At 43.1% G+C, this 15343-nt stretch overlaps 1 protein-coding gene across 1 annotated transcript in view; it reads left to right on the top strand.

Annotated features, from left to right (window-relative positions):
• dock5 (dedicator of cytokinesis 5) overlaps positions 1 to 14874 on the top strand; it is a 39267-nt gene extending 24393 nt beyond the window's left edge. The window contains exons 29-51 of the mRNA XM_080498852.1: positions 834 to 1004; positions 1139 to 1239; positions 1324 to 1382; positions 1635 to 1789; positions 1956 to 2041; positions 2391 to 2547; positions 2679 to 2719; positions 2813 to 2903; positions 3045 to 3164; positions 3754 to 3843; positions 4329 to 4433; positions 4709 to 4850; positions 7491 to 7572; positions 7687 to 7771; positions 7926 to 8012; positions 8122 to 8298; positions 8916 to 8999; positions 9087 to 9224; positions 9456 to 9628; positions 9804 to 9948; positions 12359 to 12518; positions 12712 to 12830; positions 12961 to 14874. Of these exons, the coding sequence (XP_080354978.1) occupies positions 834 to 1004; positions 1139 to 1239; positions 1324 to 1382; positions 1635 to 1789; positions 1956 to 2041; positions 2391 to 2547; positions 2679 to 2719; positions 2813 to 2903; positions 3045 to 3164; positions 3754 to 3843; positions 4329 to 4433; positions 4709 to 4850; positions 7491 to 7572; positions 7687 to 7771; positions 7926 to 8012; positions 8122 to 8298; positions 8916 to 8999; positions 9087 to 9224; positions 9456 to 9628; positions 9804 to 9948; positions 12359 to 12518; positions 12712 to 12830; positions 12961 to 13062 (2670 nt within the window). The 3' untranslated portion in view covers positions 13063 to 14874. The remainder of the gene's footprint in view (positions 1 to 833; positions 1005 to 1138; positions 1240 to 1323; positions 1383 to 1634; positions 1790 to 1955; positions 2042 to 2390; positions 2548 to 2678; positions 2720 to 2812; positions 2904 to 3044; positions 3165 to 3753; positions 3844 to 4328; positions 4434 to 4708; positions 4851 to 7490; positions 7573 to 7686; positions 7772 to 7925; positions 8013 to 8121; positions 8299 to 8915; positions 9000 to 9086; positions 9225 to 9455; positions 9629 to 9803; positions 9949 to 12358; positions 12519 to 12711; positions 12831 to 12960) is intronic.
• The last annotated feature ends 469 nt before the right edge of the window (positions 14875 to 15343 follow it).

The raw sequence follows: 15343 nt of genomic DNA on the forward strand, positions 1-15343 counted from the left end.
AGACATGATGGCCCTCCATTAAACTGTGGGAACATTCTGTATGACTGACACGCTCTGGATCGTTTGGGTTTTAATCTTTAAGATGTTATAGATTTTTTTTTTTTTAAATGATCTTCTTCTATGGATTTTAATTGTATTTGTAGGAGAGTCAATGTTACTTGTAAGAATCAGCCAAATGAGACAAAACATCCATCCTGACTGTCTCAGCCAAGTGGTTCATTAAGGGCAGGGGGGTTCAAGGGGAAACCTTTTCCCAACTTTTTGTTCTTCATTTCCTTTTTTTGCTATAAGAACTGATAAGTGGAGCTTTAAAGTAATTAGCAATTATTGTAACCTAAAAGCATACATGGAGGACTCAGTTTATGTAAGCAGATTAGAAATTAAAGTATCACTGTCAAAGCACGAGTATAACAACAGCCACAGACAACATATAAAGACCTACCAGATTTATATACCACCAAGATAGTTGGGATTTTTTTTTTTACTGCTTATTGGTCTTGACGGCAGTTGAGACTTGGCGGGTAAAATGTAATCTAATGTCTGTGATGGAGGCTCATCCTCCTGTGAGAAACTCTTGTCCTGGCCCTTTAAGTACTGCAGTATAGGATTGTCCCACCAGATGGTGCATTGATTCCCTCAAAGAAGCAACAAGAGCATCGGATAATAAAACCGTGGTTGAAATATTACTTCACAGTAGTGTCTTTTACACAATGTAGCCAGTGGATCAAATCTGTATGAAGATACTCGACATCACCACCAAATGTACAACAGAAGCATGTCTTCGATTTTACAGAGTGCCCCTTTAAAGATTAAATCATTAATTCTGATTTAAGGATTTCCTCATGGAGACATTCATCATGTTTAAAGACCTCATGGGGAACGTCTTCCCGGCTGACTGGATGATCATGAACCTGGTGCAGATGCAGGTCTTCCTGAGGGCCATCAACCAATATTCGGACGTACTCAACATGTACTTTCTGGACCAAGCACATTTTGAACTCCAGGTGCGTTATCATCCTCCGCCGTCTCGGTAGAGGTCGCATTTTTGTATTTTTTTTTATTAAACATGAACTCAAAATTAAGTGTTTTGAAAAGATAATTACTGTATTAATATTTGAAAACCCTGCTTCGCTCGCAGCTGTGGAATAACTACTTTCATTTGACCGTGGCGTTCCTCACTCACAAGACACTACAGCTGGAGTCCTTCTCTCAGGAGAAACGGAATAAGATCCTGAACAAGTGAGGTTATTCACAAGTCATCAAAAAGAATTTTAATGGGAGGAAAACCTAATGTAGCGTTTCTTTGATTTAAATCTGCTACAGATACGGAGACATGAGGAAGAATGTCGGCTTTAAGATGAGGGACATGTGGTACAATCTTGGTGAGTATTTTGAGCCTCTTGATAATGTTGCTATTACCATCGAGTTTGTAGAATTGTTTATTCGAGTGCCTGCCAGTCATGCACGGGGAATTACAAGACAATATTTTTTTATTGTCCAGTTTCACAGTGTCTTGTTTTGTTTACCACGTTATTGGATTTGTCCTTTGTTTGTTGAGGAATGAAGATTGCGGCTTATTGCCTTCTCAAATCGTACCGTGATATTCGTGCCTGATAATGTTTGCCGTCCCTCAGGCCCCCACAAAATGAAGTTCATCCCCGCCATGGTCGGACCCATACTGGAGGTCACACTGGTACCCGAGCCTGAACTCCGGAAAGCCACAATCCCCATCTTCTTTGATATGATGCAGTGTGAGCACAACTTCAGCCCCGGACGCACGTTTGAAATGGTGAATAGTTACCTCAGACCCCCCCCCCCCCATCCCCCCCATCCCGAACGGCACAGTCGACTTCAGAGCAACTTCCACTGAAGATGCTCACAGTTAACACGCTATTGCAATATGTGTGATGTGGACATGATGATCTGCTTCTTGAATTCCCTTCTCATCTTTGCAGTTTGAAAACGAATTGATAACAAAATTGGATCAAGAGGTAGAAGGAGGCCAAGGGGATGAGCAGTACAAAGTCCTGCTGGAGAAAACGTAAGGCTCGCTTAACAGATCAAACGGGGGGGAAAAAAAGTTGTTTAAGTTACAAGACACCGATCAAAGAGCTCTTTCTGTTTAAAGTGGAGTTCACTCTGCATTGCCTTCGATATGCAACAAAAACATTTCTAATTGTGTTTCGATGAAATCCCTGAGAAGCCAGAAGGACACGGCAGTCTGTAAAATTGTAAGCAACCTTAAATCAACAGAAACAACTGTCGCACTGCGTTCAGCGCCAAACAATCGGCAAGGCAAATGTCTTGTCAGGAGGAGTGGCAGGTTTGGCAAACAGATAAACTCGACACTGTTCTTTACAGTTAAGAAGAACGTGTGTTTACGTGTGCAGATTGCTGGAGCACTGCAGGCGCCACAGATACCTGTCGCAGTCGGGAGAGGAGCTGGCCCTGCTGCTGAGCAGCCTGCTGGAGAATCTGCTGGCGTATCGAACCATCACACATGACGAAAGTCCCGAGCATCGCATGAGCTGCACCGTCAATGTGCTGGTATGTGTCCAGCCTCTGTATTTACCCAGGATTCAACACTGTTTGTACATCCACATAAAGCAATTACTTGTGCAAACTATTGGAGGGGAAATCTTCTCTGTATGCAAAAATTAAGACAATTTTATCTGCAGAATTTCTACAAAGAGAAAAAGCGGGAGGACATTTATATCCGGTCAGTGAGAAGAAGACATTTAATATCTTTTTTTTTGGGGGGGGGGACTATTGACCCAGCGGTGTGTCACCTGCTGTGCTCTTGTAACCGCAGGTACCTCTACAAGCTGCGCGATTTGCACCTGGACTGTGAAAACTACACAGAGGCAGCCTACACGCTGCTGCTCCACGCTGAATTACTGGAGGTGTCTTGACTTTTATCTTTGCAAGAGTCAGAAAGAGAGAGCGAGAGATGGTTTAAGCAGTTTAACCTCTTGGCTAATATAAGATGGGACTTCTTAAGCCTCATCTAAACTTGATTTATACATTTTTCTGCGCTTCCACAGTGGTCTGACAAACAGTGCGCGTCTCATCTGATACCTCGCGATGGGGAACATGTGTGGACCCAACAGGAGCTGAAAGAGCGGCTCTTCCAGGAGATCATATGCTACCTGGACAAGGGAAAGGTGACTGTTTTTGTTGTTTTAAAATGTGGTCTGTAAACCTGTAAATTATTATTATTATTATTATTATTATTATTATTATTATTATTATCATCATCTCTGATGTGAGCTGTCGTCCTAACATGAGCCATTCATTCCTCCACATTCTCCATAAGTTCATCCAACTCAGGATCCCAACTAAGTGAAAGCATTATACACCCCTGGCCAGCCCATCACAAGGCAAACACATGGAGGCAAACCGTCACACACACTCAGTCCTACATTCACTCATGAGGGCCGTTCAAAGCCACCGATCAACCTCAAATGCTTGTGTTTGGACTGCAGCAGTAACCACTACACCACCATGCAGCCCTTCACTCAAGAAATAATCTGACCTCAGCTCACCGAGGTAGCATTAGGACTCATCGGGGAGTTATCTAGAAGTTTTTGTTTCTCTGTGTTTAGCTCACTCACTTGTTACTACGCAGCAGCAGCGAAGCTGTGAAGTACGAGTTTCTGCCCGAGCAGCAGCAGAAAGCAGATGGCAAAGTCGAGCTACTGTTTCCATGTTTTATGTTCCCCTTTTAACTGAGTGATGCGCATGTCCTCTTAGATGTGGGAGAAAGCCATAGAGTTGGGCAAGCAGCTGGCCAAGATGCACGAGAGCCACATGTTCGACTTTATGGAGCTGAGCCAGCTGCTGGTGAGAGAACACACGCATCACAATCCTGTGGCACAAACCAAACATTGTCACAAGCTCAAAAACAGTCCGCTTCATTTGCTGATATGAAACCGAATGAAATAAAATGCAAATGATTTCATTGTTGCCGCTTCATCACTGCTAATTTTAATGAGTCGGAGGACAAAAGTTCTGCGCCGGCATGTTGAGCGACTCAGAGCAACTCAAAGAACTGGAGAAGAGATTATTTTCGTATTTACCCAACTCATTTCCACCCTGATCGTGTCTGCTGATACTGTGAAGAATCCATTTATAAAGTCTGTCAGCGTTAGGTATTTAATACAATTGTGCTCCAAACAGCTTTCTCGGAATCACTTAAAGGATTTTTCTCTTTGTTTACTGTTATGAATAATTTCTTCTTCTTCTTTTTTTTAACCTGCAACAGACTAATTACAACATATTGTGTTTTCTACCGCTGTCTTATCATCTTGCTTTGTCCTCTGCTACAGAAAAAACAAGCCAAGTTCTATGAAAATATTATGCATGCGATGCGACCACAGCCAGAGTACTTTGCTGTTGGATATTATGGCCTTGGATTTCCTTCGTTCCTCAGGGTAAGAAAATCATTACCTATTTGAGCGAATTGAGACTTAGTGCAGCCCTCATGCGCCTGATCTTATGCAATGAGCGGGTGTTCAGGAAATTTCTGGAGGCAATGTACAATAACACAGAGAAAGCTTGCTGGCATTTTGATGATGACACAAGGTAATGTCAGAATGAATACGGTTTTGTTAAAGCATTGCTTAAGTACTCTTCTCTTATATAATGGTAAATGGACTCGATCACAATTCAGAATGATCACCGACTCTCCACAATTGTTCTGCCGCAGAACAAGATGTTCATCTACCGCGGCAAAGAGTACGAGTGGCTGGAAGACTTCAGCTTGAAGCTTCTCTCACAGTTCCCCAACGCTGTCCGCATGACCAGCACAGCGCCACCTGGAGACAACATCAGTAACTCCGCCGGACAGCGTATCCTTAAAAATCACAGTGCTGCATTCATAGGATTATTTGATGGTGCCATTTTACAACTTATTCTTCCAGCTTTTTTATGTTCATGTATTTCTAAATGAGCTTCACTGAGTCGCTACTAAAAATTTGTTTTCAAACCAATCACAGTATATTCAGACATTAAGTTGGATAATACAATGCAATGCAATACAGTTTAGTAACACAATATTATGAATGAGTTGTTTCAAAATTATTTGAACTGCCAACTAAAATTTTACCTTTATCCACATTGTGAAGCAACTGTGTTAACTGAAGCTTGTGTAGCAAGTCGTTTTATTTTAATGGCTCTTATGGTCTTCACGAAGGTGTAGTGGTTCGCTCTCTCACCTCATGATGGGAAGATCTGGGTTTGAATACCGGTTGGGCTTTTTTGAGTGGCGTTTGTGCCTGGATGCACATTTCCTCCCACAATCCAAAAACCTGCATGTAGCGTTAATTTATGACCTTAAATTGTGTGCAGTTCTCTGTCTCTGTGTGTTTTTGATGGACTGGTGAATCTGTTCAGGATGGATGGATGGATGGATGGATGGCTCATGTAGATGTATGTGTGCATGTGTTTTCCAAGTATTTCATACCACATGATGCATGGCATATTGGTTTAGTCTTGACAAGCTTAAAAAAAAAAAGAAGATGAAACTTTAATTTTAAGGTGTGTGTCAGACACAATTTAGAATAAAAGAAGACTAATATTCTCCAGCAGGCCTTCCTCCTTGAAATTTTTGAGTAGATATTATGGTGAATAATTGATAGGTGGTAGAACTAATATAACTTCAATAAAATGCCCTGATTTGGAACTGAATGTCTTGAGCCGAAGCAATGATACAAGGAAAGCGATGCTGAATGATGCACACATCACATGTAGGAGCACGGCTGTTTGAACAATCATATCACAAAAAAAAAAAAAAGAGGGCGATATGCCTGCACACAAGTGTAACTCACAGAAATGAATTATTAACATTTCAATCCTCGGCGGATCTTCGCCAAGAAAAGTTGACCTGACAAAGATCTGCCGAGGAGCCAAACATTATTGAGAAAAAGTAATAAAATAAATGCAGCCAGGACAGATTAAAAATTCAAAGGCATAGCTTTTGATATGAAACCGTGAGTGAGATTGGGAGGTCAGTCGTACGTGATAATAAGTCACTTTCATACAAGCTTTCATGACACACTGCCGCTTTGGCCTCCATATTGTATTAGTAGCTATAATGTGTTTATTGGGAGAGACGGGAGGTTCCCCAGTATCCAGATAATAGCTGCAGCTTATTGTTAGAAAAGGCATGCATGATGAGGGAGCCTGGCTCCAGGCCAAATTCTGGAGTCTCCAGCTCAATGTGTGAGAGTTGGCAGCAACGTGAACGCACTTTAACCCGATTTAGTTAAGGCCACGTTGGCACGCACTGCTGTAAAGAAGAAGAAAAAAAAAGTGGTGGGTTACTGCGTAATTCAGAATTGATCACCAGAATCTGCTTAATTTTTATTTGATATCAATATTTTAGTGTTAGCCTCATTCCCTGGGTGCTGTGATGTGTGTAATTAACCAATGCTGCCAACTGTTGTGCATTGAGCGTGAGAACAGGACCTGTAACACCCCGTAATGTAATAATGGCCAATTACATAACGATGTTGGCCATTTTAAATGTAATAAAGCCAATAATGTAATTTTTTAAAGATAGAACATATGAAAGATTTGTAACTTTGATCCATTCTTTTCACTACATTTTTAACTACATTCTAAAGACATATGATTATCTCGGTTTTTCCTATTGATAAGAATCCGTCAAAGTAATAATGATTTAGAAATAATCAATCAAAAAGTTAAAATTTACAAGAATTTCAATGAGTTACCTACAAAGGCTTGAAGTTAAATCTGCCTGTAATATGAATGAATAGACAAACCTGGCAACCCAGAATTAAACCTGTTCGCGCGCCAAATCGATAGAAACAAAACGGTTCTTGTGGGTCAAGTGGCTCACTTCTTCTGCTTCACATATGGTGCATGACATATTAATGCACCTGCTTGCAGAGTGCACACATTAGTTCTGTCTCAAACGGCTCATTGCCGTTCAGAACTCACCACAAGCGACAACCTCATCACCTGCTAAAATATTGCCCGGCCTTTGTTTGCTCAGTTTAATAACTAGATTAGTTCTCCAATTTCTCATCTGACCTGGAAATTCATTTGTATTTGCCGACATTTGCTTCTCCGCCTGCCTCACAGTCAGGAATGGAGTGTCCAACGTTTTGAGCAGGGTTTTTTTTTTAGCTCAGCATCTGTGTGCCCACAGTGCACTGCCCGGCAGCTTGCTTGACAGTGTAATGCACTTATCTACTCAAAGAGTAAAGTGTGGAAGTACATGATTCGAGACACGGCACAAGATGGCAAGCATGCTCAACATTAGCAAGCCAGCGCTGCCATTATGAGCTTGTCCTTGTGAGCATTTAGCTCAAAACGCCGCTGTGCAGAAGCGCAGCCTCACAAAGTGGGAAGCCTATAATTACCTGTTTTAGCCACATACAGATTTTAAACAGTTTAATCCGCCACGCTTGTTTTGTCTTTAATTCCACTTTCTCCCTGGTCGTGTCCTCAACTGAACCTCACAGACATCCAGAGCTTTACTGTCAAGCCTGTTCTCAGTGTGCCGCAGCAGTTTAAAGACAAGGGGGTTCCAGAGCAGATATTAAAGTGGGTAACGGAACACTTAAAGGCTGATTTATGCTCTCGTGAATATCTGGGGATTTATAGTTCTCTGGGCAAACTGCTAAGTCAACGCTGTCCTTTCCGGTTCTTCTCCCGCAGCTATTACAGAACCAATGAAGTGGACCAGTTCCAGTATTCCAGGCCCTTTAGGAAAGGTGAAAAGGACCCAGACAATGAATTTGCAGTGAGCACTTTTTAAATACTTTTTACAGCACTCATATGTGTAAGCACACTGACAAAAAAAACCCCCAACTGTGTGTACCTCATGCAAAAGATTCATAAAAATGCCAGGTTTTAATGTTCTATTGTTATCTACCAATCTATCTTCTCCCCCGCAGACCATGTGGATCGAGAGAACAACCTACATTACTGCCTATCGCTTCCCAGGGATTCTCAAATGGTTTGAAGTCAAATCAGTTTCAGTGGTAAGAAGCACTGAAGCTGCAGCTGTAATTTGTTGTTTACAGATGGCTTTTGTCCCTCCCTCACCCTCAGATGTGCATTATCCTCATGTTATCCTCGTCCGGTGTGCAGGAGGAGATCAGCCCTTTAGAAAACGCCGTAGAAACCATGGAGATGGCCAATGAAAAGCTGAGCAACCTTGTGCAGCAGCAAGCCTGCGATCGCTCGCTGTCCATCAACCCCCTGTCCATGATGCTCAGTGGTATCGTTGACCCCGCCGTCATGGGTGGCTTCTCCAACTACGAGAAGGTCTGTCTTTTTAATTTGGAGTAATTTATGATGTACAGTTAATCTGGCCGAGTGCTCGTTTCTAAACCGGCAAAGAAATAAATGTCATCATTAAAATCGGGTCATCTTATTCGGAAGCAATTGCTAAATTAGCCTTGAAACTAAAACAAGTAAAATGAAAAGAGGGAAAAAAAAAACTGCTTTTTCGTTAAATAATTCATCACATTAGTATTGTACAAACGAGTGAATATATTATGTGAGAGTACAGAACTTCACTCAAGTCTCAGGTTGTGTCTCCTTGCACACAGCTCAGGGTTTGGGAATGTTTTCCTGTTTGGTTGCATGCACAGGTAGCTTTAGAGTCGTTGTTTTGGGAAATTAACATAATGCGATCAAACTCTGCTAATAAAGTAGAAATGATAATTAATACTTTTGGAAAAAAAAAACCTCTTTGTTTGCTGACATGACTTCTGGCTGGCCTCTAGCGTGTTATGCGTTACAAAGCTTTATTCATTAGGGAGCCGCCGCGGCCCGCTTGGCACGATGCAGAAACTTTTCCTCTTTGCTTGTAGCTATATTTTAAGTGAGCGCGCTTAAAAAGCTCACAAACCATTAATCTTGCTGTCGTCTCTCGATAGGCCTTCTTCACAGACACATACATTCAGGAGCACCCGGCTGATCACGAACGCATCGAGGTCCTTAAACACCTCATCGCCCTGCAGGTAAATCCTTCCACCATCGTTGTCATTGACGTCGGCCTCGAGCAGAACTCTGTAATACTGAAGTGCTCCCCCCCCCCCCTCCCACAGATCCCTCTCCTGGCAGATGGAATTCGCATCCATGGGGAGAAGACGACGGAGCAGCTGAAGCCCTTACACAATCGTCTGGTTACTTGCTTCCAAGACCTTCGGGAGAAAGTGGAAAAGCATTATGGCGTCATAACCTTGGTGCGTTGCCAGTCGGAAACTCAATTTAATGTAACACGGTGCCAACCGAAGCTGTCGGCGCCGGCGCCGTCTAATCAAACACTTCTCATTCAAAGCGGGGCGCGCGGTATATTAGCGCCAGACTATAAATCTTCCCCCAGCCGTTGTATTGCGACCTGCGTTCTGCCGGTCACTGTGCCCCGCCCCTGCCAAGATTCCCACGTGATGCTCAATCCCGTTTGTGTGTCCCAGCCCTGCTCGCTCACCGAGAGGAAGAAGAGCCGCGTGGGCTCGGTGGTCATGCCCTACATCATGTCCTCCACCCTCCGCCGCATGTCCACCGTCTCAATCCTCTCCAACGCCTCCTCGGGCCTCTCCAGCGGCTCTGCATCCTCAGACGGTCCCTCCTGCATCTCCTCCCATGAGTCAGTTCCCGCATCCCTTCTTTTGCCTGCCTTCTCACCCTGTCTGGGGGTCAGCTCTCTGCAGACGCCGACTCTTTTTGAACATTGGTTTGTTTTCTCCGCTCCAAAAGAGAACACGTTTGTCTACCCGATCCCAGCATGTCTTTCTTGTCTGCCTCCTTCCACTTGTCAACAGCTCCTTGCTGTCCCGTCCCGGCGACCGCAGGACCTCGGTCCTGTCCCGCTCGGAGGAGGACAACAGGATCGCTCGAAAGAACAGGAAGGAGTGGAGCGTCAGCAAATCCCAGGTTCTGCTGGAAAGGCCGTCGCATGCGGACGAGGTATGGCCTCGTGTGCATCTCCTGTTATCTGTGTTCTCGTTTCTCTTTCTTTGAACTGTAATACGCTTTTGTGAAGGCAGCGGTTTTCAACCCAGACGGCTTTCTTTAGTGTTGTTGACCTCCGTGCTCCAGGGCCATAGTGCTCCCTTACCTCACTCATCCCAGTGTTCAGTGTGTGTGTGTGTGTGTGTGTGTGTGTGTGTGTGTGTGTGTGTGTGTGTGTGTGTGTGTGTGTGTGTGTGTGTGTGTGTGTGTGTGTGTGTGTGTGTGTGTGTGTGTGTGTGTGTGTGTGTGTGTGTGTGTGTGTGTGTGTGTGTGTGTGTGTGTGTGTGTCTAGACAGACTCTCATGGAGAAAGAATCCAACTCACCCAAACTCAATCTTTTGTGAATCATAATAAAAAAAACCAACAAAAACATCTGGTGAACTCCCAAAATAACCGTTGGAGAATGGCTGCCTGAAGCTGATGATACAGTCAGACTCAACTGATGTACTAAAGTATATGATGTTGAAAAATCGATGAATATGTGCAATTGAGGTATTTTTATGCACAAAATGAATTAAAAACATAAACAAATTGAACTGTAAATACGTATATAAAGAGTGAGTGAGGGTGGGTTATACCCACCAAAACATTTTTAAATCCACGTTTTTACATCCTATAAAAAAAATGTCAAGACGATTCACATACCTGCTGCTACACGGAAACTCAATGAGAGAATTGTGCAGCACAAGACATCTGAAGACTCTCAGGCTGATCGAGAGCGATGTCGGCAGCATGTACCATGCACCGCACACGTAACTGTAACTGCAGCGCTTCACAAGACCATGGAGGACATCATTATTTGAAAAGGAGACGGGAGAGGGAAGCCTGGTGTTTTGCAAAAAAAAAAAACGTACACAGAAAGCCACAATCCTTCCGGTAAGATGCTGTATGAACCGATGGAATCAAAGTGGAGCCGCGCAGGAACGCGCCAATGATGAAATGAAGCCCACCAAGGCGAGAGCATCCCACTCCCAGTAAGAACCGGGTGGAGGGTCTTTCATGCTGTGTGGCTGCTTTGCTGCCTCTGGTATCGGAGACACCGAATGTATCAAAGGAATGATGAAATGTGAAGATTAACGAGACGTTCGAGAGAGAAATGTGTTGCCCAGTGTCATAAAGCCAGGTGAGAGGGCCTTTCAGCAGGCCGACAGCCTGAAGCACACGTCCAGTGGGTGAAAGGGAAAAGATTGAGGGTTAACCAGGAGTGCGACCTCATCGAAACCTTCAGAAAAAAAATATCTTAAATCTCCAACTTCATGAAGGGTGGCTGCAAACTTTAAAGAGTGTCAACCCACTGCGCTGGAAAGGTGGCAGGACGCAACAACAAACCGCTGCAAGAAGGAAATTAATGTGCAGTAGATCTTGGTGGAACAATTCTTCTTGCTAATATGTCGCAAGAACTTGCCTGTTTGTTTGTTTTTTTACTTTAGTAATTAAAATGAATTTATAAGGAATACATATTTATGAAATGAGCAGCAGCTCTGGGAACGATCATTGCTCAAATGAGAAATTTGCCAAATCTTCTGCCAAACACGTTTTTGTTTTTTTTGTTTTTTTTTCCCTGGTCTTGAATCTTCCTTTCACCCCCTTGTGCTGCCTAACAGCTGCGCTCCCACTCAGTTGCCATGTTGGGACGGTATATCAGCACGGCCATGTTTGCTGACTGGACAAATGCTGGTACTGAATATGGATCAGTCCTCCAGCAGTGTGTGAGCAGGCTGATGAGGCTCCCGTTTGTTAAATGATTATTAAATTCCCAATATATCCAATATAACAGCCAACAGGTGTCCATCCGTCTATTTAGCTTCCTGCTTTATCCAAGTGAAGGGTCATAAGTCGGGCTGGAGCTGATCCAAGTGGACAGAGAGACGGAGGGAACATGCAAATACAGACTGAAAGGCCAAGTGGTAGCCACAATGAGGAAACAGTGCTAAGCACTAAACCACCTCAAACACAAGCCCATCCTGGAAAGGTCACCAGTATATCACAGGGAAAACATTAGGATTCAATATAGAGTAAAAAAAGAAAAAAGAAAAAGTTTTGCAATCTCAACACAGAAAGGTCTTAGAATAGAAGAATACACAACCTACTGCTCAGTATTTCTTTATATCTCATGCTGTGTTTTTACAGATACAAGAACTGTTAGAGGGTTCTTCTAGAGGAAATCACCAATACTTGTGTCTGAGATCCTTTTTGTACCTGTAATAGTTCACAATTGTTTTACAAGTGTTTTGTCTCTCAAGAACTGTTTGATCGAAATGTTCTTGTTTGGAAAATTGTTGTAATTGTGTTTTTCAGTTGTGAGTTATAATTCTTCATCGTATTTCTGTTTTCTGGTCCTTTTTTTTTTTTTTTTTTTCTTCAGATTCCTCCAGAGAAGCAGCAGAGACCCAAGAGTTTACAGTTCGGAGATCGACGGCTCACCCTCTCGCTGTTCCAGGGCGTTCCATCCCAACTGAGCCTGTCGAACCCTCTCAGCCCGCTGCCTGCGCCTCCGCACACGCCGCGCACGCCGCGCAGCTCCAGTACGTAACAAAAAGCTGCCACTCCGAGAAAAGACCGCGCCACATGTCATCTTTGTATTTCTCTCTTAAACATACGCCTCGCGCTCAGACAATAGAAGAAATAATCAGGTCACACACACCAGCACTCACGTTTGTGCAGAGATTCACACATGTGGTCTGAAAAGCTTTTTTATTTCCTCCTTCCTGCGGTTAGGCTATTCATCGCTTCTCAGTGACAATGATGCCAATACCGTTGACACCCCAGGGACTCCCCCACCCATGCCTCCGAAGAAACACCCACACGAGATTGACAACCCGGGGTTCTCTTCAGAGGTACGTCTGCTCCAAGAAAATGGCACCCTCTCCCGCTAATGCATATTTAATGGCGTGTAAACGCTAAAATATTCTGTTTTTATTTTTATTTGAAGTCCTAACACGAAGCCTCGTCTCTCTTTCCCCACAGTTCACTCCTCCACTGCCAATGAAAGTTGAGAGCAAACCTCCTCCACCCCCTCCCAAGGCTCGGAAGTCAATGTTCCCCTCGTACGAGCACCCCCCCCAGTAAGGCTACACCGACGCACAGGCCCTCCAACTTTCACCAATTCTCAGATTTTGGCTGTGATGAAATCGCAGTTCCATTTGTGGCATTGCGGACACGCCACAGGTAGGCGCCGGGCTGCAGGACCGTCGACGTGGGAAGTCTGCAAGAGAACAACAACAAAAAAGTCTTTCTGATGCAAAAGTCTCTTATAATTCCAAGCAGTCCTTTGTTCTCGAGTTCAACTGTTGTTTTGTTATGAAGCCGTGAGGAAGGTGTGTGTGTGTGTGTGTGTGTGTGTGTGTGTGTGTGTGTGTGTGTGTGTGTGTGTGTGTGTGTGTGTGTGTGTGTGTGTGTGTGTGTGTGTGTACGTGCAGTGACTATAAGAAGATGGTACTACTGTGTAATACTGGACGCAAGCTTTTGGGCACAGATTCAAAAAGGTAACGAACCAGTTTTTCTTGAAAAGAAGTTACTGCAGTGTTTAGTTTAGGGTTTTTTTTTTTTTTTTTGGTGTTTTTTTTTAATCACTCACAGGAAAAAAGGAAATGACCAATGTTGTAATATTTTATTTTTATGTGTTTGGAGTGACACTGGATGACTCATTCTGCCCCTTTGAGCTGTTTACCGGCATTCAAACAGGACTAAGCTGCATTAGATAAGTGCTGAGCTTGATGGATAGCAGGGAAAACACTGTACAGAATGTAACTGCCGTAGTCTGATGTGTACTTTCATGTCCATTGATGGGGTTTAGTAGTGAAATGATCAATTTGTCCTCAACCACAAGGTTCTTTTAGACACTGGATGGCATTATTGAATGTGGTGCAGATTGTTATTATGTTGTTTTGATGTATATCATGAGCTGAATACTGTAACTGATGCTTCCGGGCTGCCATTCATCATGTTGATGGTGGTGTGTAGAGGAAGCACTTTCTTTTTTGTTTTGTTTTCCTTTAAGGAATTAGTTCAACATTTTGGGAAATGAGCTTATTTGCATCCCGGTTGAGAAATGAGATCATTGCTGTCAAACTGCTCTGTTCAGCTGGAGCCAACAGTGAAAGGTGAAGGTGGTAAAATCCGCCTACGAGCACAGTTAAAGCTACGAGTTAATCTTAGCAAAATGCGTCATTTTGCAAACAACAATTTGTGGTTCCACAAAAGGTTATGTGTGTTTGCCAGGCAGCTTTCAAAGGCTTTAAGAGCCGAGCGCTTGTAAGGAAACAAATATTCCCATCACTCCTGTAAAACCACAAATTGTTTTTCTTTCTCTTTTTCATTTAGGTAAGCAAATAAGACGTGACTTTTAATTACGGAGCTTTGCCAGTGTTGTTGAACATATTCAGATCAAAGTAAATAAGTATTTTCCAAAATGTCAAACTTCTCCTTAGAAGAACCCCAAACGCTGTATGGTACAAGCAGTAGAGGCCTCAGAAATTTCAGGTTTTTACTCGGTTTACTTTTATTTTATCCATTTCTTACTGAAGTTTAAATTATTGCTTTTACTGCATGGATTTTAAAAACACATTTTCATTGTTGCTCATAGACATGGTTTATTTTTTAATGCTGTAATTTTTTTGTTGTTGTTCTTGAAAATATGCAATAAATCTCTGCTTGTAAGCTGTTTTTTTTTTTTTTTTTTAGAAAGAGATCAAATCGCTAATCAAGTTGTCAGTATTGTGCTTTTAATTTCTTTCTCAAGGGATCAACTTCTTTGTATAGTATACAGTTTCCAATAAGCATCAAAGAAATTTTTTACGAGCGTCGAGAAATATTTGGTGATCTTTTTTTATGAACTAGTTTCTGTTGACTGAACGAAAATAAAGACCATCAAAACCCCCATTTTTTTGTTGACATTGATTATTCGAGAAAGGCATCGTCTCCGTCTCGTCACTGCAGCGCTGTCATCACGGAGAATACAGATGACTCTCGGTGGCAGCGCTCACACACACACACACACACACACTTGACACTTCTTTGGAAGCTCACCATGCTGTGAAAAATTGCCCATTTGTGCTCGAAATATCGAACCAAACTGGTACGAAAGTGGTGATTTGTGCATCTCAAATACAATCCCAATTGGTGCAGGTAAATGATGCTGCATTCGCTCACGCAGACGGATGAGCTGCAGCGGCATTATCCGGAGAGGCCTTCTCCTGGGAGGACATCCGGAGGTGTTTATAGGAGTTGCGTTGAAAGCTGCAGCTCTCGCTAATCTGGACTGTTAATGGCCTGTTCCTTCCTGTCAGACGGTGACGTACAGGACATCGCTCTCTCGCTGCACGACTCGGGAGCAGTGAGCGTTTGGAGT

The sequence above is a fragment of the Blennius ocellaris genome (assembly GCF_963422515.1).
Source record: "Blennius ocellaris genome assembly, chromosome: 7".
Lineage (NCBI taxonomy): Eukaryota > Metazoa > Chordata > Actinopteri > Blenniiformes > Blenniidae > Blennius > Blennius ocellaris.